The sequence below is a fragment of the Henckelia pumila genome, chromosome 1 (assembly GCF_033568475.1).
Source record: "Henckelia pumila isolate YLH828 chromosome 1, ASM3356847v2, whole genome shotgun sequence".
Classification (NCBI taxonomy): domain Eukaryota; kingdom Viridiplantae; phylum Streptophyta; class Magnoliopsida; order Lamiales; family Gesneriaceae; genus Henckelia; species Henckelia pumila.
Window position 1 is genome coordinate 158,245,147 of NC_133120.1, and position 26,086 is coordinate 158,271,232.

The following is a 26,086-nucleotide window of genomic DNA, read 5'->3' on the forward strand; positions in this document are numbered from 1 at the left end:
ATCAAAACATGATATATAATCGAATTCCACATATACCTCAAGTAATTCATTCAATTGTGGAATTAAAATGATATGCATGACTTTAAAACTTCTGGATTATCAGACTAAGATAATCAAAAGGAATTCTTCTTTCTTTCTTCGGTTTGGGATCCCGAGGTTAAAATATCCAACAATCACACTGAACTCCCCTTTCGAGGTGGATGAGGTATATTTTAATCCTCTAGACTCTAGGGCATTATAGTGAGTTAATCGATACTTGTAGTAAATCGTCTACCAATGTCACTCAACTATATCTCCAGATCGTCTAATTCAAAATGAATAATCAATCGGTTCAATATGAATGCATATGAAATCTCATGCATTCAAATATCAATTCAATCATAAGTTTAATAAGCATATAAACATGCAATATGTGATTTCTTCTAGGATACTCGAATCAATCCGGATTCAAATTAATCGTCCTATTTCATTCCAAAGTCGTCTTATACCTTCTTGTCGTTCACAAACTTCAATCTGTAAAATAACAAACCTCAATTCAATATCTATTCAAATTCTACGATCGATAAGTAAGAAGTCGATACTATACCGGCTCAATCTTCCAAACTGATCGAAGCTGCAATCTCGCAACTCCAAGGACTTCGAATCAATCTAACAGAAGAAGTCACGATCAATATCGATAGCAAAACCTCATCAAACTCGGTATAATCAAATCAATAGAAATGATATCCCGAAACTCAAACTGACGGCATAATGGCTATAAACTGATCAAACCAAAATTGCAGACAGCAGAATATCAATCCAATCTACTCATAACAATCATCTAACATAATTTCCAAGTCAAACCCAACACATCTCAAAAATCTATGTTTCGAAAATCATAAGAAAAATCATATCAAATCCGATCGTCGATATATCTCCAAACCGTCTTAGATATACTATCACAGCAACCTCAAGAACATCCTCTCCGAATATCAATCAATTCTAAAGACATCCAAAAATTCAAACCTCGTAGAAATAAGAGAAACTTACTTCCAAACGGAGCACTCGATGTTGCGATCGCAAATATCAACTTCAGATCAAATTCCAACGGACGGATCGAGTTAAAATCGAAATCACAAAAGCTTGGAAGCTTTTCTCTCGCCTTCAATGGAGATAAGCGACTTGGAGGAGGAAGGGAGGAAATGAAGAAGACTTAGTCAAGTCTCTAAGTTATAACAAATCTCATTTTTGCGTTTTAGTCCCTGAAAATTCCAAAATTTGCAAAATAGTCCCTGATAAATAAAAAGTCGGCTCTTAAATTCTGAAATCACTTATTATCTCAAATAAGTTCAATTAAGATAAAAACGGGGCGTTACAATACTCCCCCTCTAAGAATAGATTTCGTCCTCGAAATCAGTAATATCAACTCATAAGAAAGAAATAAGAATCAAGAATAGAATTAAGGACTCACGTCAGATAAACAAATCCGAAAATCTCTGTCTCATATCAGATTCTGTCTCCCAAGTCGCTTCTTCGACTTTTTGACGTCTCCACTAAAATTTCACCAACGGAATCGATTTGGTTCTGAGCTGTTTCTCCTTTCTGTCAAGGATCTGAATCGGTCTCTCGAAATAACTCAGAGTTTCATCAAGTTCGACTTCGTCAGGTTGAAGAACATGAGAAGGATCGGGGTGATATTTCCTCAACATCGAGACGTGAAATACGTCGTGAATTCTAGATAAAGAAGGAGGAAGTGCTAATTTGTAGGCTAAATCACCTATCTTCTGCAAAATCTCATACGGACCGATGAATCTCGATAACAACTTCCCTCTCTTCCCAAATCTAACAGTACCTCTAAACGGAGAAATCTTCAAGAATACTCGGTCTCCCTGATCGAAAGATAGAGGTCTGAGACGGATATTCGCATACTTCGCTTGTCGATCCTGAGCAGTCTTCATTTTCAATCGAATAATCTTCACCTGCTCAGCCATATCACGAATCATATCTGGTCCCAAGTCTGGGGACTCAGACATCTCATCCCAGTACAGAGGAGATCTGCACTTCTTTCCGTACAGCGCTTCGAATGGTGCCATTCCTATACTCATCTGGAAGCTGTTGTTGTATGAAAACTCAACGAGAGGCAATGAATCTTGCCAAGTAGTGCCAAAGTCAAGCACCACTGCTCGTAACATATCCTCCAGAGTCTGAATCGTCCGTTCTGATTGACCGTCGGTCTGAGGATGGTATGCTGTACTAAAGTGCAAACGAGTACCAAGAGCCTCCTGTAGACTGTGCCAGAAATGAGAAGTAAACTGAGGATCTCGGTCTGAAACAATCGATCTCGGCACACCGTGCAATCTGACAATCTCTCTAACATACAACTCGGCCATCTGATCGTGACGATATGTCATCCGATACGGAATAAAACAATCAGACTTCGTCAAATGATCAATCACTACCCAAATGGCATCGCATCCTCGAACAGATCGGGGTAGTTTCATGATGAAATCCATCGAGATATGATCCCACTTCCATTCCAGAACAGATAAACTGTGCAGAAGACCACCCGACCTCTTTCTCTCGGCTTTCACCTGCTGACAGTTCAAACAACGGGATACAAACCTCGCAACGTCACTCTTCATCTTCTTCCACCAAAACTGACTCTTCAGGTCGTTATACATCTTTCGGCCTCCTGGATGAACACTGAACCGACTGCAATGTGCCTCTCGCAGAATACTCTATCTCATCTCAACAATATCAGGCACGACAATACGATTATTCACAAATAAAACATCATCCCTGACCTGAAACTCAGACTGGTGTCCAGATCTCACTTTCTCGATCGAATTCTGAATACTCTCATCGGATTTCTGTGCTTCTCTGATCGACACAAACAACTCTGGCTCGGCCTGGATAGCACAAACTCTGATAGGACTCCTATCTGATTCAAAATCCAATCCAGAATTGCAACAGTCTTCAATCAAACGAGACACACCGATGGTCGAAAGAGATAAAGAACAAAGCTTGCGGCTCAAAGCATCGGCAGCTGCATTCGACTTCCCCGGGTAATACTTAATCTCGCAGTCAAAGTCCTTCAATAAATCTAGTCATCTCCTCTATCTCATATTTAACTCAGACTGTGAAAACAAGTATTTAAGACTCTTATGATCCGAAAAGATCTCAAAAGACTCACCGTACAAATAGTGACGCCAGATCTTCAAGGCAAAAATAATAGCAGTGAGTTCAAGATCGTGAACTGGATATCGAGTCTCGTGCGGTTTCAACTGCCTTGACGCATACGCTATCACGTGCTTCCTCTGCATAAGAATACATCCAAGACCAAAATGAGAAGCATCGCAATACACCGTAAAACCTCTAGAACCTGATGGAATAGAAAGTATCGGAGCACTAGTCAATCTCTTCTTCAACTCAATGAAACTGTTCTCACACTCTTCAGTCCAAACAAAAGGCGCGTTCTTCTGAGTCAGCTGGGTAATCGGCTTCGCAATAGAAGAGAAACCCTGGATAAATCTGCGATAGTACCCAGCTAAACCCATAAAACTTCGAATCTCAGGCACAGAAGTTGGCCTATGTCAGTTCATAACTGCCTCGATCTTGCTGGGATCGACAGAAATCCCATCTCCCGAGATAATGTGACCAAGAAAAAGGACTCGGTCCAACCAAAACTCGCACTTCGACAGTTTGGCAAACAACTGTTCGGTTCTCAAAATCTGCAAAACAATCCTCAGATGCTCTACATGATCAGCACGGCTCTTCGAATAGATCAAGATATCGTCAATGAAAATAATAACAAACTCATCTAGAAAACGCTGAAAGATTCGGTTCATCAACCCCATAAAGACTGCTGGAGCGTTAGTCAAACCGAACGGCATGACAAAAAATTCAAAGTGGCCATACCACGTTCGAAACACAGTCTTAGGAACATCCTCTTCACGAACTCTCAGTTGATGACACCCAGACCTCAAATCTATCTTCGAATAGATACACGAACCCTGCAATTGGTCAAAAAGATCATCTATACGAGGTAAAAGATACCTGTTCTTAACCGTCGCCTGGTTCAATTGGCGGTAGTCAATGCAGAGACGCATAGAGCCATCTTTCTTTCTAACAAACAGAACAGGAGCACCCCAAGGCGATACACTAGGCCGAATGTATCCCTTGACAATCAATTCTTCCAACTGCTCCTTCAATTCTTTCAATTCAATCGGAGCCATTCTATACGGAGCTTTAGAAATCAGCTGAGTACCTGACGTCAATTCGATGCCAAATTCAATCTCACGAATAGGCGGTAATCCCGGAATCTTATCCGAGAACACATCAAGAAACTCTCTAACGACTGGTATATCAATCAACTCAGGGCTAGACTTCAAAACATCTACCGCATAAATCAAAAATCCCTCGGCTCCTTTCTTCAACAATCTAGTCATAGACAATACAGAAATCAAAGGAATTCTAGAACGAGAACCCTTACCAAAGAATCTCCACTCGTCTGACATCTCTGGTCTGAAACGGACTATCTTCTGAAAACAATCTACTGTAGCCATGTACTTAGTCAAAACATCTATGCCAACTATGCAATCAAATTCAGACAAACCAAGTACAATACAGTCGAACTCGATCAAATTTCCTTCAAAACTCAATCCACAATTCCTAACAAAATTCCTCGAAACAATTCCTCCACCCAAAGGTGAAGTAACAGAAACTACAGCAGGTAATGGCTCAAAAGGCAAGACATGCATCAACACAAATTTCTCAGATATGAAAGAGTGAGAAACACCTGTATCTATCAAAATATTAGCAGGATAATCAAAGATCATACAATTACCTGCAATCACATCATCAGGTGCAGCCTGAGCCTAATCCTCATTCAGAGCATACACTCTCGCCTGCTGTCTAGGAGGTTGGTTCAAATTCTGGTTGCCTCCTTGATGATTCTGTTGTTAAGGTTGGAAAGAGTGAACTGCATCCAATTGCCTCTGAGGCTGAGATGAATGTCGAGAAGCATTTTCACTCTGTGCTTGCTCAGAGCCCCGTTGAGGACAAAGTTTAGCATAATGCCCCGTCTGCTGAAAAATATAACAATTCCCAAATATTCCCCTACACTGGTCACTGGAGTGACGACTTCCACACTTGCTACAAGAAGTACCAGAAGAACCTGAACCTTGACTGTAACTGTTCTGTTTCGAGCCACCAGAACTTGAAGAACTGCTTCCTGAGTTCTTAAACTATTTTCCTTTGGGACGAAAGTAATTCTTCTTATTACCTCCACTGCTACCACCTTCAGTTCTTGGTGGTTGATTCTGGTATTAGGACGGTTGGGCCTGAAACTGCCTCTGTTGTTACTGAGTGGCAAACTGATTCCCTCTCTGCCTTATCAGTCCAACTTCCGCACCCTTGGCATGATCCATTGCATCAAAAAAGTTATTCGGCCTTCCGGTATTCACCAGAACAAAGATATCAGGGTTCAAACCGTTAATGAAGTGGTCAGCTTTCGCTTCCTCATTGTCAGAAATGTGTAGAGCAAACCTCAATAGACTGTCAAATTTGGTAACATAATCTTCGATACTCAAATTTCCTTGCTTCAAATTTGCGAACTCGGCATTCTTATCCTTATGGTAAGAAACTGGGAAGAATCGTTTATAAAACTTAGTTTTGAACAGAATCCAGTTTATAAGCGTACCTCTGTTCTCCATGGCTTTCTTAGTTGAGGTCCACCATTTCTTAGCCACTCCGTGCAGCTGATGAATAACCAATCTAATTCACCGATCATCAGAATAGTCGAGAGAATCAAAAAGCTGATCTATATCATCCAACCAGCCCTCGCAATCCACAGGATTCTCCGTACCTTTCAAGATCGGTGGTCGGAAAGACTGAAACCTCTTCAGTAAGGTTTCCATAGGGGTAGCCGTGGCATCCATCTGATTCTCAACCGTATCGCCCTGGTCATTATGAGGAGTCACTACAGGTGGAGTTTCAGTCGTAGAAAAAACTGGCGGAGTATTCAAGTTCAATCTTCTTCGAGTACCCATCTAAAAACAAGGGATTAGGACACAGATATCTCAATCTCAAAATTCCAGTGTCCCACAACCTCTGATCTTCTAACACAATTCAAAAGATGGAACTCGGATCCAATGAATGATTATAGTTCATATCTCAATCAATTCATGCTTTATAAATTAAATCACATAATCATGTAATTCAAATAATTCTCAATCAATAAAGCATGCTCGCATCGTATTTAATAAATCAATTAAATAACTCAAACACATGCGAGAAGCCAATACAAGCAGACTCGATCTACCCCGCTCTCTTCTAAATTCAGTCCAAGATCTTAATTATCTGATACCACTTAATGTGAGGCCCCGATTCTAATCATCTAATCAAGACTTAATCCTATCGATAAACATTCAAAGGCCAAAAGATAAGACACCAATTAAAAAAAATTATTTCTAGTGAACAGTGCCGCGCTCGATCCTAGAAAATTCCAGGATCGAGCGCACCATAATCTTGAACTCTCTGTCGAGAAAATAAAAAGTGCCGCGCTCGATCCTATAAAATCGTAGGATCGAGCGCACCCTGGGATCAGAATTTTTTTTCCAGAAAACAGAACATGTTTCAAATCTAAAATCAACAATAATAACATAAAATCCCAATCAACAAGATACAAAGGATTAGGTCTAGAGTTATACAATCCTCACAAAATAACATGCATAAAAATCCATCTAGTTCAGACTTATTCAATACCAAAAGGAGTTCGAATACATAAACGACTCCTAACATCCAAGCCTCACTCTATCCTCTCAACCATCTAGCCATGCTGCCTCTGACTCGGTCCTGCCCTACCTGTTGCCAAGTACACATACAAACAAAGACAACAGCCAGATAATCCGGTGAGAATAATATTCCCAGTAAAAGAGACTAGCATACAATATCACATAATATATCAAAACATGATATATAATCGAATTCCACATATACCTCAAGTAATTCATTCAATTGCGGAATTAAAATGATATGCATGACTTTAAAACTTCTGGATTATCAGACTAAGATAATCAAAAGGAATTCTTCTTTCTTTCTTCGGTTTGGGATCCCGAGGTTAAAATATCCAACAATCATACCGAACTCACCTTTCGAGGTGGATGAGGTATATTTTAATCCTCTAGACTCTAGGACATTATAGTGAGTTAATCGACACTTGTAGTAAATCGTCTACCAAGGCCACTCAACTATAATCTTCAGATCGTCTAATTCAAAATGAATAATCAATCGGTTCAATATGAATGCATATGAAATCTCATGCATTCAAATATCAATTCAATCATAAGTTTAATAAGCATATAAACATGCAATATGTGATTTCTTCTAGGACACTCGAATCAATCCGGATTCAAGTTAATCGTCCTATTTCATTCCAAAGTCGTCTTATACCTTCTTGTCGTTCACAAACTTCAATCTGTAAAACAACAAACCTCAATTCAATATCTATTCAAGTTCTACGATCGATAAGTAAGAAGTCGATACTATACCGGCTCAATCTTCCAAACTGATCGAAGCTGCAATCTCGCAAATCCAAGGACTTCGAATCAATCTAATAGAAGAATTCACGATCAATATCGATAGCAAAACCTCATCAAACTCGGTATAATCAAATCAATAGAACGATATCCCGAAACTCAAACTGACGGCATAACAGCTATAAACTGATCAAACCGAAATTGCAGACAGCAGAATATCAATCCAATCTAATCATAACAATCATCTAACATCATTTCCAAGTCAAACCCAACACATCTCAAAAATCTATGTTTCGAAAATCATAAGAAAAATCATATCAAATTCGATCGTCGATATATCTCCGAACCGTCTTAGATATACTATCACAGCAACCTCAAGAACATCCTCTTCGAATATCAATCAATTCTAAAGACATCCAAAAATTCAAACTCGTAGAAATAAGAGAAACTTACTTCCAAACGGAGCACTCGATGCTGCGATCGCAAATATCAACTTCAGATCAAATTCCAACGGACGGATCGAGTTAAAATCGAAATCACAAAAGCTTGGAAGCTTTTTTCTCGCCTTCAATGGAGATAGGCGACTTGGAGGAGGAAGGGAGGAAATGAAGAAGACTTAGTCAAGTCTCTAAGTTATAACAAATCTCCTTTTTGCGTTTTAGTCTTTGAAAATTCTGAAATTTGCAAAATAGTTCCTGATAAATAAAAAGTCGGCTCTTAAATTCTGAAATCACTTATTATCTCAAATAAGTTCAATTAAGATAAAAATGGGGCATTACATAGATAGAGTTTGAAAGCGTGATTTTATTTTTGTACTTCATTATAGTTTTTTGGTGATTTTTAATGTTGATCTATCTTAAAAGTAATTATGAAGTTATGGTTGTGAAATTCATAAGGCACGATGAAGTTGACATAAAATCCAGAAGTGATAATGAGCTTGAAGAGGACCCCATACAAAATTCTCTTGATTCTTGGTTACATTGCATCCGTGGGGTGGGCCAAACATTCAAAGATGCTGCAGAATTTAGAATTTATATGAAAAAATATTCGGTTTCTATAAGACGCTCATTTTTTTATGCCAAAAATGATAGAGATAAGATTATTGTTGTTTGTACTGAACATAATTGCAAGTCGCGAGTTTATGCATCCAGACATAAGGCAGACAATCTATTTGGGATCAGAAAATGCAATTTACAACACACTTGATGAGAGGAAAATTTATCTGGTAGAGGACATCCAAGAGCTGATTTAGCTTGGGTCGCAGATTTGATGAAGGATAAATTGAGGGGAGAGCCATCTTACCGTCTCTGTGCAATAGTGAAAGAAGTACACATAGATTTTGGAGTAGATTTAGAGTATCACAAGGCTTGGAAGGGCAAGGAATTAGCTATGCATGATCTCCATGGCTCAGATAAGGGGTGTTATGACAAATTGAGAGGGTATTGTCATGCAGTTAGAGAAACAAATCCTGATAGTGTGGCAGATTGTGAGATTGATGTAGTAACCAATAAATTCAAACGGTTATTCCTTTGTTTTAATGCATGTGCGGTTGGTTTTGCTACTGGTTGTAGACCAATGATTTTCTCGATGGAACTCATATTAAGAACAAATATAAAGGTAGTATCCTACTTGCAGTGGAAAAAGATGTCAATGTTGATCTTTTTACATTGGCGTATGCTGTAGTGGATGCTGAGAATGATTCGAATTGGGAATGGTTTTGTTTTCATTTGAGAGGTGTTGTGAGGACTCGGTTCTAATCATCTAATCTTAGGATAAAGCAATCGACCAAAGCAATTAAACAATAAGGATTAACAAAAAAAATTTTAAAAGGTTCTCGTTCGATCGGTAAGATTCAACCGATCGAGCGGCTGAGAAATCTTCAAGTCTCTGCCCAGACCCCCCACTCGATCGGTAAAATCTTGTCGATCGAGCGGACAAGAATTGCCCAACTCTCTGCCTCGGTACAGGGGTGCTCGCTCGATCGGTAATATTCCACCGATCGAGCGAGATGCTCTGTACCAGAAAAATTCTGGTTTTCTTCCTTCAAAATCAATCTCAACTCAAACCATTCAACCAAACATAATATCCCATTCAACAAGATGCAAAAGAATAAGGTCTAGAGTTATAAAATTCTTCAAAATATAATAAGCATAACACCAACTAGTTCAAACTATTCAAAATACAAAAAGGAGTTCGAACACAAAACGACTCCTAACAACCAAGCCTCACTCTATCCTCTCAACCATCTAGCCATGCTTCCTCTGACTCGGTCATATCTCACCTGTTGTCAAGTACACATACAACAAAGACAACAGCCGGATAATCCGGTGAAAATAATATTCTCAGTAAAAGAGACTAACATGCAATAACACATAAACATATCGAAACATGATATGCATCAACTTCCATATAATATATCAACTCAAGATATATAAGAAATTCATTAAATGCGGAATTAATATGATATGCATGACTTTAAAACTTCAAGATTATCAGACTCAGATAATCGAAATGCAATTCTTCTCTTCTTTTCTTTGGTTGGGATCCCGAGGTTAAAATATCCAACAATCATACCGAACTCCCCTTTCGAGGTGGACGAGGTATATTTTAATCCTCTAGACTCCAGAGCATGATAGTGAGTTAATCGACACTTGTATTAAATCGCCTATCAAGGCCACTTAGCTATAATCTCCAGATCGTCTAATTCAAAATGAATAATCAATCGGCTCAATATGAATGCATATATAATCTCATGCATTCAAATAAAAATTCAATCATAACTTCAATTAAGCATTAAACATGCAAGTATGTGATTTTCTTCCAGGACACTTGAACCAATCCAGATTCGAGTTAATCGTCCTAATCCATTTCAAAGTCGTCTTATACCTTCACGTCGTTTCACAATCTTCAATCTGTAAAAAAACAATCTCAATTCAAAACTCATTCAAGTTCTCCGATCGATAATAAGAAAATCGATACTATACCGGCTTCGATCTTCAAACTGCACAAAGCTGAAATCTCGCAACTCCACTGGCTTCAAATCAATCTATCAAAAGAAGCCATAAAGATCAATAACGGCATTCAATCCCTCAATTAAACATCGTTCAATCAAAACAATGAAACGATATCCAAACTTCAAACTGATGGCATAACGGATATATTCTGATAAACCGGAAACACAGACAACATAATATCAATCCAAACAACTCATATCAATCATCATTTAGACATTAAAACTCAAAACCAACACATCCCAAAATCCAAGTTTTCAAATTTCACTTCAAAAATCATAACAAATCCGAACGACGCTCTATTTCAATTCCGTCTGAGGATAAACGATAAGAACTATCTCAAGAACATCATACCCAAAAAGAATCAAATTCCAACTACATCCAAAAAATAAAACATATCTGATCGGAGAGAAACTTACGATAGAACGAAGCTCTCGATGTCGTGACTGCAAATATCACTTCAGAATTAAATTCTATCGGACGGATCAATCAAAAAATGAAATCACAAAGCTTGGAGCAAGCTTTGGGCGTCCAACAATGGTGAGGAACGTGATGAAGGAGATGAGGGAAAGAATGAAAGACTTAGTCTACTTCTAGAATATATAACAAAGTCCCATTTTGTGTTTTAGTCCCTGAAATTTCCAAAAATTACAAAATAGTACCTGATCAATAAAAAGTTGGCTCTCGAATTCTAAAATCACTGATTATCTCAATAAATTCAATTAAGATAATTTTTGGGTGTTACAGGTGTCCTTGTTTTGCAACATATCATCGTATTTGAAAAGTTCACTTTTTTCTCAGATAGACATCCCAGTATTATCAAGGCTGTTAAGCTATTATTTCCGGGAAGTCACCATGCTTATTGTTTGAGGCACTTTGTGGATAATTTTGTGAAGCAGGTTAGTAAGTAATTTATTTTATTGTTGGAAATCTTGAAATAGTATTATTTATTGATGGTCATATAAATGTGTTAAGTTTCTTGTCATTGAAGGTCTTGCGAAGTTATCTGCTACACAACAAAAAACATTGGTCATCTGTGTTCAAGAAAGCTGCATATGCCCCATCAAAACAAGAATTTACACAACATATTAATAATATTTTGGAATCCATGCCTCGTGCTAGTACTTTTATCACAAGTTCTGATCCACAAAGTTGGGCAAATGCTTTGTTTTCTTGAAGACGATGGGGTGTATAAATAATAACATTGCCGAATGTTGGAACAACTGGGTTAAACCAGCTCGTCATATTCCTATTGTTTCTATGGTGGATCATGTACGTGTGCAAATCATGAACATGATGCACAGAAGACGTGAAACAACATCAGTCATGGTTCAGAAATTAAGCCCGAAGAAGGAGAAGGCTCTAGCTAGCACATATATTGAATCCAGAAACTTGAGTATTAACAGATTATGTGGTTGGAAATTTGAGGTAGTTGATGGTGATAAATCATTTGCGGTTGATTTGAATGAATGGACTTGTTCATGCAGATCTTGGCAGATTAATATGCTTTCGTGCAAGCATGCTTGTGCAGCTATTAAATCAAAGTCGATGTCGTTATATGCTTTTTGTGATCGGTATTTCCATATTGAAATATATCGTCAAGCATATAAAGGAATGATCAATCTCATACCGACATTTGACATGTACGAGACCAACAATGATGAAGGATATTTAATCAATGCTCCGGATATACGAAGTCAACCAGGCCGTAGAAGGACTAAGAGGATTCTGTCTCAAGTTGAAACACGTGTGTCAAAGTGTGGTCGTTGTCATAAGCCAGGGCACAATAGACGTAGTTGCAAAGAAGCCATAAAATAAGTTTATATGGTTAATTGAAATAGTATCTCAATATTGAGTGTACTTATAATGATTTACTTGTCGACATCCTTTCTTATTATATATGATTATTATGAAGTATTGATAACTAATTTCTTTTTTTACATTTATGTAGCATAAAAAAGGAGAGAGGAAGGGCAATTGATCGTGGATTTGCCTGCTAGGAAGCATACACGTTCCAGTGGTGGATTTGTGGTTTAGTTTTAGTTTAATGGTTTCAGTTCTTAGACATTTTAGTCTGAACTTTGTGGACTTCTAGTTATTTATGGTTTAGCATTGCCTAGATGGTTCTTGTGTTTGTATTGTGCACAACATATTGATATGCTTGTTATCGTTGACGTTTAACCTTGATTGTGTTGTTATTTGGTGTTGTTGGATACATTAACACGGATGATTGTTTTTTTTTGTGCACATAGCTAGTTTGATAAATGACCAACACATGTCGGATTTGTTTACTGAATATTAGTACATATACTATGGAATCAGGTTCACTCAATCTACACATATGGTACAACATACACTACAGTAAGGTGTATTTGTCGAGATTTCATTTATAAATTATACTCTATTGAGTAGATATCAAATTGTTTTACTATTTCATTTTCAACATGCACCATATATGTGGTAAGTAGATACCAAATGGTTTTATTAGCTTAGACATGAAATTCATCAAGTCTCGCTTTGTTGCAATGTGTTTGTTTTACCACGATATGTACTTTATTATCGGTCGTATTTACTTGAAGATAGACTTGGTTGTACCTTATTTTCTTGAGCTCTTGTTCTCCAAAGTATTCCAAAGCCGACTCTAATTCCTTGCAAAATCTGAATGACGGCTTCTCTCTTCAAAATCCTCTTTTTATATGTGTTCCTCAATCCCACAATCGAGCCCTAAAAATCTAGATTCCAAAATTTCCAAAACTCTGTTTTGTTTCCATATCACGGACATTCCGCAGATGCGCATAAAATAAACGCAGATGCATTTTTCTTCCAAATCCAGAATTCCCGCAGATGCATTAAAACAAGCGCAGAAGCGCTTCCTTCGTTTCTCAATTCCCTGGACAATCACGCAGATGCGTGAATTAAGCCGCAGATGCGGTTCTTCTTCCTTCTCAGATTTCTGCTCTTTTGCGCATATGCATGGTCTTTAACGTAGATGCACGATTTTTGCTTCCTTAAATTCCTGCCTCTTCACGCATAAGCGTGACCTTCTCCCGCATATGCACAACCTGGATTCTTCGATTTCTTCAAATCTCTGCCAATTCACGCAGAAGCGCGACATTCTTGTGCATATGCATGATTTGATCAAATGGTTTTAAATATCTTAGACATGAAATTCATCAAGTCTCACTTTCTTGCAATGTGCTTGTTTCACCACGATATGTACTTTATTATCGGTCATATGTACTTCAAGATAGACTTGGATGTACTTTATTTTCTGAAATATGTACTCTCGTTAGTTCTTTCAATTTCTTTCAATATTTATTGGTTAGTGCTTATTTGCCACCAAATTTTATTGGCTACCCAAAGTGCACATGTATGCCCTACATTCACCTCATCAACTTAGTGAATAAATCTGAGGTCATGCTTGTGATTATACGTCAATTATACTCTATTGAGTAAATACCAAATGGTTTTAATATCTTAGACATGAAATTCATCAAGTCTCACTTTCTTGCAATGTGCTTGTTTTACCACGATATGTACTTTATTATCGGTCATATGTACTTCGTGATAGATTTGTCTGTACCTAATTTTCTGAAATATGTACTTTCGTTAGTTCTTTCAATTTCTTTCAATATTTATTGGTTAGTGCTTATTTGCCACCAAATTTTATTGACTACCCAAAATGCACATGTATGTCCTACATTCACCTCATCAACTTAGTGAATAAATCCGAGGCCATGCTTGTGATTATACGTCAATTATACTCTATTGAGTAGATATCAAATGGTTTTAATATCTTAGACATGAAATTCATCAAGTCTCACTTTCTTGCAATGTGCTTGTTTTACCACTATATGTACTTTATTATCGGTCATATGTACTTCGTGATAGACTTGTCTGTACCTAATTTTCTGAAATATATACTCTCGTTAGTTCTTTCAATATTTATTGGTTAGTGCTTATTTGCCACCAAATTTTATTGACTACCCAAAGTGCACATGTATGTCCTATATTCACATCATCAACTTAGTGAATAAATCTGAGGTCATGCTTGTGATTATACGTCAATTATACTTTATTGAGTAGATACCATATGGTTTTAATATCTTAGACATGAAATTCATCAAGTCTCACTTTCTTGCAATGTGCTTGTTTTACCACGATATGTACTTTATTATCGGTTATATGTACTTCGTGATAGACTTGTCTGTACCTAATTTTCTAAAATATGTACTCTCATTAGTTCTTTCAATATTTATTGGTTAGTGCTTATTTGCCACCAAATTTTATTGGCTACCTAAAGTACACATGTATGTCCTATATTCACCTCATCAACTTAGTGAATAAATCCGAGGTCATGCTTGTGATTATACGTCAATTATACTCTATTGAGTAGATACCAAATGGTTTTAATATCTTAGACATGAAATTCATCAAGTCTCACTTTCTTGCAATGTGCTTGTTTTACCACGATATGTACTTTATTATCGGTCATATGTACTTCGTGATAAACTTGTTTGTACCTAATTTTCTGAAATATGTACTCTCGTTAGTTATTTCAATATTTATTGGTTAGTGCTTATTTGCCACCAAATTTTATTGACTACCCAAAGTGCACATGTATGTCCTATATTCACCTCATCAACTTAGTGAATAAATCTGAGGTCATGCTTGTGATTATACGTCAATTACTCTATTGAGTAGATACCAAATTGTTTTAATATCTTAGACATGAAATTCATCAAGTCTCACTTTCTTGAAATGTGCTTGTTTTACCACGATATGTACTTTATTATCGGTCATATGTACTTCGTGATAGACTTGTCTGTACCTAATTTACTTCAACATGTACTCTCGTTAGTTCTTTCAATATTTATTGGTTAGTGCTTATTTGCCACCAAATTTTATTGACTACCCAAAGTGCACATGTATGTCCTACATTCATCTCATCAACTTAGTGAATAAATCCGAGGCCATGCATGTGATTATACGTCAATTATACTCTATTGAGTAGATACCAAATGGCTTTAATATCTTAGACATGAAATTCCTCTAGTCTCACTTTCTTGCAATGTGCTTGTTTTACCACGATATGTACTTTATTATCGGTCATATGTACTTCGTGATAGACTTGTTTGTACCTAATTTTCTGAAATATGTACTCTACTATTTCAATATTTGAGCGCAAATTTAAGTTTTCTTTATTTTTCTGGTACAAAATTACGCCGAAGCGGCCCATCTTCACTTTAAAATCCCTAATTCCATCTTCACGCCCCCAATATTCTCAAAAGCGTGATCTACTCTTGCAAAGCTCAAGGTCCGGCCAGTGCTCATGAATTATTCCGGCATCCAAAGTTGACTATTGAAATACTTCACTCTCTCCAGTCGAAGCTATCTCTGGGAATAGAGGGTTCATGCGCCATCGTGTGAAAACTCTACACAAAAGTCTCCGAATTTCCTCTACTTTTGCCCGAGTCTACTACATCAAAGTAGGTACATGTATATCCCTCTTATGTTGGTTGAATTGGTATTGAGCAATTGAGAAGGAAAATAGAGTTAGCCTTACGTACACAAGGTGTTTGATAAATTGTATAACATACAAGTTAAATGGTTTTCAACAATCCATTCTTATCGGATAAAATGGTAGCTGCAACACGAGCTCGATAAGCATTCATATTCACATCCCTTTGATACGCCCAGATTTCCTCTGTGTCTTTAGCCAAGCATTCTGCATTCGGTCTACATAAGTGCATAGACACCACACTCAAGTGTTGGACCTTGATCGCGACACTCTTCTGTCACCATTTCCCCATTGGCTAAGACAAAACCAGATTGAAAGCGCATGTATCCAGACAAAAATGATACCTATCAAAATTTAAAAGTTACAAGATTTCATTCTTAATATTATACTTAAACATTCAAATAGGGTCGTACTAATACTCACAAAAACATCTGTGGTGCCAGATGCGTATGGATCATGCAAGGAATTCCATATACTGAACACACCTTCTGCAGTTTTATACACAAGCAAAAACCAATGCCACCTATCATTCAATGGAAAAATGATGTACTTGCATCTTGTAAATAGCTCCTCGTTTAATTGCTTCAATCTTTCCCTAGTTGCAGATGTCAAGCTTGCAATAAAATCTTCATAATCACCGCTCCGCAACTTACTTCTACTCCCATATTCTTTAGTCTATTAAAAATTTCTCTCTGCAGAACAAAGATTGCAAACATATCATATTTCTTATTTGGTCAAAAAAGACAATAAAACGTACATAATCGGGGTGCAAAAACGAACCTGAACCATTGTGTCCACATAATATATTTCAGATCCATGTTCCTTACTTTTTGCTTGCATAATTCGCATATAAACATTTATGATTTCGAAATCAACGGGTTTTCCAAAGACAAAGTGGCAAAATTTTCGACCATCTAACATCATACTCTCGTCTTCCCAAATTACAACACTACATAAAAAACAAAAAGTAAATGTTTTCTGAATCTATAAATTCAACAATAGTTAGGAAAAGAATCATTAAATATAAGCGTACTCCAATTCCTCCATCAAAAGATAGTGTGTCAAAATTTGTTTCTCTTCATCACTTGCTTCTTCATGTCCACAGTAATCGGTCCTACCTTTGAATTCATGTAGATCATCTTTCATTGGACTCTTAGCATTCTCATCAACATCTACAATGCACTTCTCCTTCAAACGAATACACTTTGAAACACAATAGAAAAGAACAAAAAATTGTCAGTGTGTGGAAATACATAAAACCAAAATAAAAAAGGATGAAGAGAATTTCAAACCCGTTTTTTACCCTTTCTCTTAGGTCTTGGCGATGAACTGGGCGGCGTCACAAAGATCGAAGATTTCCTTTTCTTCTTGTGGTCAACCCTTGTTCTTACAATATCCACATTCGATGATTGAAAGCTGGTCATGATCGCTGCTTTACTGGTACCAACACAACTCACATTTTTCCTTTCCTCAGCTGTTCCATCATTTTTATCAAATCCCACATCATTCTTAATTTCGTTTATAACATTTTGCACCACCAAATTAAGATCACTGTAATTGTCATGGTCATTAGACGATCCAATCTCAGATGAATTTCCAACAGCTTCAATCATTTCTTTCACATTTTTTTCAATATTCTCTTCATCCTCGTTTTTGACAATATGCACATTACCTTCACTGTTTTCTATATCATCATCCTCAACATTTCTCTCAAAATTCTCATCTCTTTTCATATTCTCATCCTCCTCATTTCTCTCAGTATTCTCATGTCCATCATTTCTCTCAATAGGATCATCTTCTTCTGTCACAAATCCAACCTCATTTTTGCTCTGCAATTTAAATTTTGCTCCAACATCCATCATTTATTTTTCAATCACAATCTTTGTCTTCCTACGACGCCTAACACTACCACATCCTAATTCAAAACACATCCGATTATTAATCACAGCCACTTTTTTTCTCACTACTTATGATCTTACTACATCGGTAGTACCGTCAGCCAATTTCAACATCTATGGTTGAAAAAACTATTAATTAATGGTTTGAACTTTTCAGTCAATTATCCATATTCCAAAAAAAGTATTTGGCAAAAGGTCAAACTACTTACGTTCAATTTCTTCTCCTCGGGAAAAGGATACATCGGCAAGACCTGTAAAATTATAAAATCACAAAAAATGTTATCAGTGAAACCATGAAATTGAAATGAATAATTCAATTCATTATATCAAACAATTACCTAGGTTGAATCTATAGATTTGAGCAATAATTCAGCTTTTTCCTCGTTCAATGGGATTTTGTTGTCCCTCCACCGAAACAAGCGAGGGAACATTTCTAAACTACGTCGTACACCTAGAGAAGGCATTCTCTCGTACACCCAAGCCTAAACCAAATTAAATAATAGTCAATTAATCGATAAAATAATACAATAATAACTAAAGTAACAAAATACGCACCATTAATCCAACAGTGCATCCATCGAAATAAGTTTTACTTCCAGTTTTGCATATTTCTCTCTGAATAAATCGAAACGCGACATCTCCCCAAGCATATTCAAAGAATGTGGTAAGATTTTCCAGATTAGGAAATATAAAACTCGGGGTAAAATAATTTTTGGTGGAAAATATTATGGAGTTGAAGATGAACAAAATGTAAAGCCGAACAAAATCATCAACTTCTAAGTCATCATCATTGCCTGCAAGAGAAATAAGTTTTTTTATATATTGTCGCTCGCTTTGCTTTTCCAACTTGACCTCCAAATTGACGAGCCACAAATATAGAATCTATTCTTAGATCCAAGTCTACAGGCTGGCAAATATGATGCAATCCAAGAATAATAGAAAACTCTTCTGGAGCAAAAGGAATCATAATACCATCACCCACAGTCAAAAAAAATGATTCATCTGAAATCTATTCAATATGAAATCAACTCTACGACTACTAACAGCGAGTTCGGGCATGTCAACCCAATTAGCAAAAGGAGTCTCATTTATCCTAATCCATTTTTTTGTCCTAGAATTGGTTTCAGTTCTGTCATCGCATCTTTAAATCAAGTGGGCGAACATCAACTACAGTAGAGTTTCGTACTTCTCTTGTTTTGTCCTTCATCAACAACGTTCTCTTCCACTGTCGTTCCTAAACTCATATATATATATATATATATATATATATATATATAGAGTTTTTTTCAAGTGTCCACCTATCATGCCCACTACCATGCCCACCAATGATGTGGCGCTATTCTATTGGATGCGATAAAGATGTGGTCCAATAGAATAGTGCCACATCATTGGTGGGCATGATAGTGGGCATGATAGATGGACACTTGAAAGAAACTCTATATATATATATATAATATATATATATATATATATATATATATATATATATATATATATATATATATATATACGTACATAAATATTAATAAACCATAATATGATCAAGAATTGTGATAAAAATAATTTACATATAAATCACAAACACACAAAAAATAACAGAAAAATAATTTACATATAAATTACAAACACACAAAATATAAATATGATCATCACATTTTCATTACCAAATGTAAAACCATTTAACTAAGTGATAAAAATCTCTATTTTAATCATTGTTACCTTGATTTTAAAATCCATCTTATAATTATATAAACATTTCGAATACTCAATTCAATCTAAATAAATAAATATACAAGTTTCATTTCAATATACCGATGTCGAAAGTTAACATTCAAAATTAGGTAACCGACGTAGAGAATTTAAGAAACTATCCGCCATAATTCTTCCAAACAGGAAACAGGGGTGTGGTTTTTGCACTACAGAGAAATATTTTATCCACTATAACATAATTTTTTATATTTCATCAGGAAGAATAAACACTCAGTTTAATATTAAAACAAATTAACTGTAAGCGGATGAACAAGAAAAAAACCCTAGAATTCGAATTATCTGTAAGCGGATGAACAAGAAAAAAACTAGAATTTAGGGATTAAGATTTAGCATACGAAAAAAAAGTAAAATCAACAACAACCAATAATAACAAAATAGAATAGAAAAGAACTACTGAAATAGATTCAAAAAAACATTACGTTGTGAAGCTCTTTTCGATTTCAAATCTTGAGGAGCATTTCTCGACTTCTTCTGCTTTGTACTTTTTATGTTCTTCGACTTTTTGGGTTTAGGCGACTTTTTCATCATCTTCCTCGCCAAATTTGTTGATTAAATCTCGGATGTGCAGAAGAGGATGCGCAGATGAGGGTTGGTGAAGAAGAAAGGGAGAAAGAGATCGATCAGAAATTCAGAATGAAGGAAATGAGGAAGGAGAACATTTTTTTATTATTATTTAACATGTATAAAATATTTTTTTTTTTAAAAAAGGGTATATGGATAATTTCGGGTAAAATGGGGAGCTGAAACTAAGAATTAACATGGGTCAGGTACTGAAAAAGTAAAATTACTAGCATGGGGATTGGAAAGCAAAAAACATTTGGGTTTGGGGATTTCTCCCTAATTTACCGTAGATATAATCAATTGAAAAGACTTTAGATTACTTTTTGCAAATATTATCATCCTTACTTGAACATAAATCCAATTATTATTTTTTAAATTGTATAAACATACCACGTATACACCGATGTACTAGTAATCATAAAAAATAACTTCTTAAAATCTTAATTAATATTTAATTTAATAGTACAAACGGAGAAAATTTAATAATAATAATAATAATAATAATAATAATAATAATAATAATAATAATAATAATAATAATAATAATAATAATAATAATAATATGTTAAATCAAAATAGGACTTTGAAAAAAATCGAGGGGAAAATAATTCAATCCTATGTATGGGAATGTTAAATTTTAACTCCAATGTTTGGGGGAAAAAAAAAAAAGAATAACCTATTTTGTAAAATATTTACAAATCCAAAATACAATTGAAATCATCAAAATTACACATTGTACACCATTCCCACTTCTAAAGTAGACGCATGAGGCACACTCAATGCATATGTAGAAGCTCTACTATTCCTTCTCAAGAAATCATAACCAAAATTTATGGCCATTTTCTTCACCCAACTTGATCCTTGCTTTGTTTTCACATATGAATGTCCCAGAATATAGGCTATACCAGCTTCTCTAGCTTCCATCAGCTCTCTCAACTCCGCACGCGCCCCTCTGTCCATTTTCGGGCTCTCGGGTATGACAAAGCTCACCCGTTTCTTCGGTTTAACACATCGTGGGGACCGTATCTCTCTGAGCTCTGATGTGCCAGGCTTCTCAGGATCAACCCCGTTTTCCTCATGCAGCCGGATCCCGTCTAGATGAGTTGAAGGCGTTCCTACTACAACCATTTCTTCGTTCTGCTGATTAGGCAGATTTTTCGTGGAATCGTCTATACCCGCGTTCCCAGTACGTATGTACTCTGCGATACTGCATATAAGGTCGTTCTCAAACTGTATATCATCCTTGTGTGCATCACGATAGCCATAACGAACGATGCATCTATACATACGGTACTCTCTGGGGCCAATGTGTCCGACAAGAAACCGTTCCTCGTGCTTTACATGAGGTATGGGGACGGATTTGACGCAAAGGAAGATAAGTACCTGGTGGAACGCTGGAAGATTGGTGACGAAATGGGAGAAAATGGCGGGGATCCCGGATACGAGCTCGGTATGTATAAGACCAATGCCTTTGACACGTACAATCCCCAAACTCGGTCCTAATTCAAGTAGCCAGTCGACAGAAACTTTGTTTTGAACATCGTACTCATACTTCTTCAGCGTTCCATAGTGCCACACACACATCACCATCATGAAAATGAACGAAAGGGCAATTGGCACCCATGCTCCTTCGAGAAACTTGATAAGAGACGCGGAGAAATATAAGGCCTCGAGCGCCCCAAAGAAGAAAACAAAGCAAACTGCGAGGGCCACACTTCGGTGCCAGCACAACACGATGACAAGAGACATCAGACATGTTGTAACGAGCATGACGGTTATAACTGCCAAACCTAAAAGAAACATTGAAAAGGAACAGAATTTAAGATCCATTTTGGTTTTTTTTTACAAGAACAAGTTTTACTTTATGTCAGGTTTTTAATCAGGTCCTACCAGAGGCGTTGCCTAGACGTTTCGTGTCTCTGAAACCAATAGTGACAGCTAAACATAGAATCATTAAAATCCAGTTGATCTCTGGAATGTATATCTGTCCATGAATTTTTGAGGACGTATGCACGATTTTCACTTTTGGAAAGCACCCTAAGGAGGAGCACTGCTTAATTATGGAAAAAGTTCCAGTAATAATGGCTTGGCTTCCAACTACTGCGGCCAGTATTGCAATCACCAGTACCGGCCATCTTAATCTCTCTGACATAATAACACAAGTGTTTAGTTCGTTACAGAAAAAAGATACAAGAGAAACAATTTAAGTTACATACCAGGCACAGAAACATAAAACCCAACACGATAATCATTTTGAATCTCATGATGCCGGGAAAGATAGGCAGCTTGCCCCATATATGCAAGAACTAGCGACGGATAGACAATGGATGTGAAAGCTATCTGTAAATTCATTACTAGAGACTGTTGGATAAAAGTGACAAATTAAAGAGTTCGGAGAAAGTTAGTCAACTCCAAAAGTGTGGTGCGTAAGTACTATATATATTACCTTTATTGATAACTGGGAAAAATGCCCGAGATCAGCAAACATTGCCTCCGAACCTGGAATATTTAAAAACTATATTCTCGTAAATGAAAGAGAAAACTAATTTACGCTAGTAAATAAATAAATTTCATTGTGCATAACAATTATCAAACACTTTCTTGCCTGTTATGCATAGTAGGATTCCTCCCAAGGACATCCAGCCACTTGTTTGTGTTTTCTTTAGAAATTTGTACATGTAGTATGGAGACAGAGCTTGATACACATGGGGATTCCAGTGGAAAATATTGTATACACCGATGACACTGATACACAAAAGCCACAATATGACCACGGGCGCAAACAAGAATCCAACCCGGTGGGTGCCGTAATGTTGAAGGCAAAACAAAGCTATCAATATGACACAGGTGACTGGGACCTCCACATCTGTAAGAATTTAGTGTTTTGGGCAGGAAATGAACAGGTCAGCTAGTGTTCTCATGTTAAAAAAAATCTATCAAATAATCAGATAAATAAATGGCAAATTCACGAAAGATTAGAAGGACCAAATGCTGCCGCTAAACTGAAAGTTATAACTGAAGAAGCAATGCAACTTAAATTTTTCAAATAATGTTTCAGCCCAATAACCATGTTTCAATCGGTACCATATAGGCATGCATCCACACGAGACAATATAGACATTTATAACCCAATAAAGTTGGAAGCTTTCATCATAAAGTTGAAAGGTCACGTTAAAAATACGTGTTCACAAACCTCACTTGCGAGAAATCAGCACAGCATCCATTTTTCATTATTTTAAGGACTCACATCATACAATTGCCAGCCCACTATGTTGTTTATAAATGATCAAGATGTTACAGGCACCAATTTGTGATCATTTGCCTTCCAATTTAACTATCTTCATTAAATCCCATCTCACAGGTCACATGCCCCATTTAGTTGGATTAGAATCTTCGTCAAAAAGCCCACAGGGGCATAGGCGAGTTGGTAAGGCCTGAGGTGACGTGAGAAATTCCCCAGCGTTGCGGGTTCGATCCTCGTGTGGGGCATATTTCTCATTGAAATATTTGGGGGTATGCTCTGGGGGTTGGACCATGTTGTTCCCTCCCTCAGGTCCCTGCCTACTCGTGCACATCCCTCGATTTAACCCCCGCATGAGCCAATGGGCCTCTGACTTATGTGGGATGGGGTCCTCTTTGGGGTCAACCCTTTTGAAGAATCTTCGTCAAAAGTGACAATCATATTTCGAACTGAAACTTATCCCATTCTTGTATAAAATTACCCCAAGTCTAATCATTCCAGACTGAGATGGCTAATTCTAAGTCCCTACCTAGGAAAAAAATAGGTCTTCAATAATGATGATAACTGGCACCCTTTACATACAGAACTCTAAGATTCTCAGGCTATACTCGAATCATTGTTTTACAACCTTTCGAAATTATACTGCATTCTTAACATTTCAACACTTGCCTTCAAAAATCTCAGTGTGACACAGTAAATAAAATGATGTTGTACGTAGTACACAGATAAAACCAAAACCAGATTTACCTTCAGAGTTTTGATTTTCTTCCATTGCTTTTATAGTCATTACTTATTATGGGGACATCTATCATTTGGTATCTAACAATAAATTACAACATCTATCACAATTTTTGCTAATGTCCACACAGGCTAATTCATGGAACAATTGTACTAAGAATTTCAAATATAAAAAGGGAAAACAGAAATAGAACCACTGATAGGGAAGGTTGGAGTCTCACACTTGTGATGCTCTTTTGCCATCGCAAGTTCGACACCAGAAACCGCAGAAAAAACTGTCCGAAATGAAACAAAAATCAATCCAACATCATCTTGAAATAGTGAAACAAAAAATTTTGATCAAAATCATAGAGAAACTGGAAGCATACCTGAAATTGCTGGAGTTAATATACCATCTCCAATCACCATACAAGCACCCAAAAGAGACAACAAAAGCAAAAATCTCTGCAAAACTCTGTATTTTTCCAAGGTAGATTTAAGCTTCGCCCCAAAGGTCGAAGGTGCAGGACTTCTAATATCCTTTTTGTAAGATGATAAATCCTCATCTGCTAATTGAAAACTAGGCAGTGAATTTAACTTAGCATGTCTACATAAGAGTGAATACAATGCAAAAGTGCCTCCTTCACCATTATCATCAGCCCTCAGAACAATGAACACATACTTCAAAAGTGGGACTAAAGTCAAAGTCCAAAATACAAAGGAAAGGACCCCATAAATCTCTTCATTAGTCTCTGAATGTTGGATATCTTCTGCAAAAGTGCTCTTGTACACATACAATGGTGATGTACTCAAATCCCCATACACAACACCTAAACTCTGATAAGCCAATGTCAATACTGTTCTCCAAGACTCTTTCTGCAATAATCAGATGGAGGGGAAAAAAATTAAAACGACCCCCAAAAAAGTCTCAAATCCCTCAAGAACAACGATTACCAGAAAAGAACTCACTTTTACATGATTCTGAAAAGTCCCACTTTCAGGATCCATTGAAAATACACTCAGAACCCCAGGAAATTCATCACGGCTGCAAATTCAAGAACTTCAACAACGACCCATTTGCCAAAACACCACCCAAGTAAAGAACTTTCAAGAAAATGCACAACTGAAACCCCCAAAACAAAACTTTGTACACCAAGAATATGGATAAATCTGTACCTAAAAATGTGGCACATCAAGCAGTTCAACAACCTCCATGGAAAGAACAATCAAACAAAGATTGAGGAATATTACGCTGGTCACATGAAAAGATATTTCAACTTTAACTACTATAAAAATGTGAGATAAGTGAGAAAGGTTTGCACTTTATGCAAGTAGCTAGTTTTTTTCTTCTTTTTTTTTTTTTTGGCGTTTCTTTATTTATTCTCTGATGCAGTGATTTATTTGGTTTTCTTCAGTTTAGTTTATTGATTGAAGTGATCTCACATACCACATATCACATATACTCTGCCAGCGCGTGGGAGAGAAAGAGAGACGTGTAAACGTGTGCTCTGAAATTAAGCAGACAATGGGGATTGGGATATAGGGGATATAGATTGTGGCAAAGTTTTGTTAATCTGAATATAATATTTCTTTCAATTCAGCTCTTTTGTTTCTTTGATTGATAGACGTTGATTATGCACGTTATAATATTGTAATCAACTGACTTTAATATTGTCTTAATTTCAGTTAATGTGTTTTATTCTTAAAAAATTATAATAATAATATTTTTATAATTTGTGTTAAAGATTATTTTTCAAGAAATAAGATTTTCATAGACAAATCAATAAACAATTAAGGGAGTGTCTGCAATCACTAAAAAAAAGTGATTGTTAGATTTTGGCTTAAAAAAA

General features: G+C 36.5%; 3 protein-coding genes across 3 annotated transcripts; 2 read left to right on the forward strand and 1 right to left on the reverse strand.

Moving 5' to 3' along the window:
* The first annotated feature begins 8,786 nt into the window (after positions 1 to 8,786).
* LOC140874303 (uncharacterized) lies at positions 8,787 to 11,705 on the forward strand. The gene is made up of 4 exons (XM_073277577.1): positions 8,787 to 9,017; positions 9,089 to 9,251; positions 11,276 to 11,427; positions 11,520 to 11,705. The coding sequence occupies exons 1-4, from the start codon at positions 8,787 to 8,789 to the stop codon at positions 11,703 to 11,705; spliced, it is 732 nt and encodes a 243-aa protein (XP_073133678.1).
* Positions 11,706 to 11,710: 5 nt separating this feature from the next.
* Positions 11,711 to 12,346, forward strand: LOC140874304 (uncharacterized). The gene has a single exon (XM_073277578.1). The coding sequence runs from the start codon at positions 11,711 to 11,713 to the stop codon at positions 12,344 to 12,346; it is 636 nt and encodes a 211-aa protein (XP_073133679.1).
* Positions 12,347 to 20,881: 8,535 nt separating this feature from the next.
* On the reverse strand, positions 20,882 to 25,755 carry LOC140878351 (potassium transporter 6-like). Its single transcript, XM_073281954.1, has 10 exons — positions 25,684 to 25,755; positions 25,413 to 25,488; positions 25,206 to 25,281; positions 24,626 to 25,112; positions 24,479 to 24,532; positions 22,884 to 23,144; positions 22,725 to 22,777; positions 22,495 to 22,618; positions 22,169 to 22,423; positions 20,882 to 22,068 (listed from the first exon to the last, which is right to left on the reverse strand). Exons 2-10 carry the CDS (start codon positions 25,427 to 25,429, stop codon positions 21,005 to 21,007), a joined length of 2,391 nt encoding a protein of 796 aa, XP_073138055.1. The 5' UTR covers positions 25,430 to 25,488; positions 25,684 to 25,755; the 3' UTR covers positions 20,882 to 21,004.
* Positions 25,756 to 26,086: the final 331 nt, after the last annotated feature.

Coding starts and splice junctions, on each gene's coding strand:
- LOC140878351 (XM_073281954.1), bottom strand. Junction 22,778..22,883: donor AATCCTACTATGCATAACAG/GCAAGAAAGTGT, acceptor TAAATATTCCAG/GTTCGGAGGCAATGTTTGCT. Junction 22,069..22,168: donor ACGTCTAGGCAACGCCTCTG/GTAGGACCTGAT, acceptor TGTTTCTTTTAG/GTTTGGCAGTTATAACCGTC.
- LOC140874304 (XM_073277578.1), top strand. CDS start 11,711: ATGGGGTGTATAAATAATAACATTGCCGAATGTTGGAACAACTGGGTT.
- LOC140874303 (XM_073277577.1), top strand. CDS start 8,787: ATGAAGGATAAATTGAGGGGAGAGCCATCTTACCGTCTCTGTGCAATA. Junction 9,018..9,088: donor CAGATTGTGAGATTGATGTA/GTAACCAATAAA, acceptor TACTGGTTGTAG/ACCAATGATTTTCTCGATGG. Junction 9,252..11,275: donor GTTTTGTTTTCATTTGAGAG/GTGTTGTGAGGA, acceptor TGGGTGTTACAG/GTGTCCTTGTTTTGCAACAT.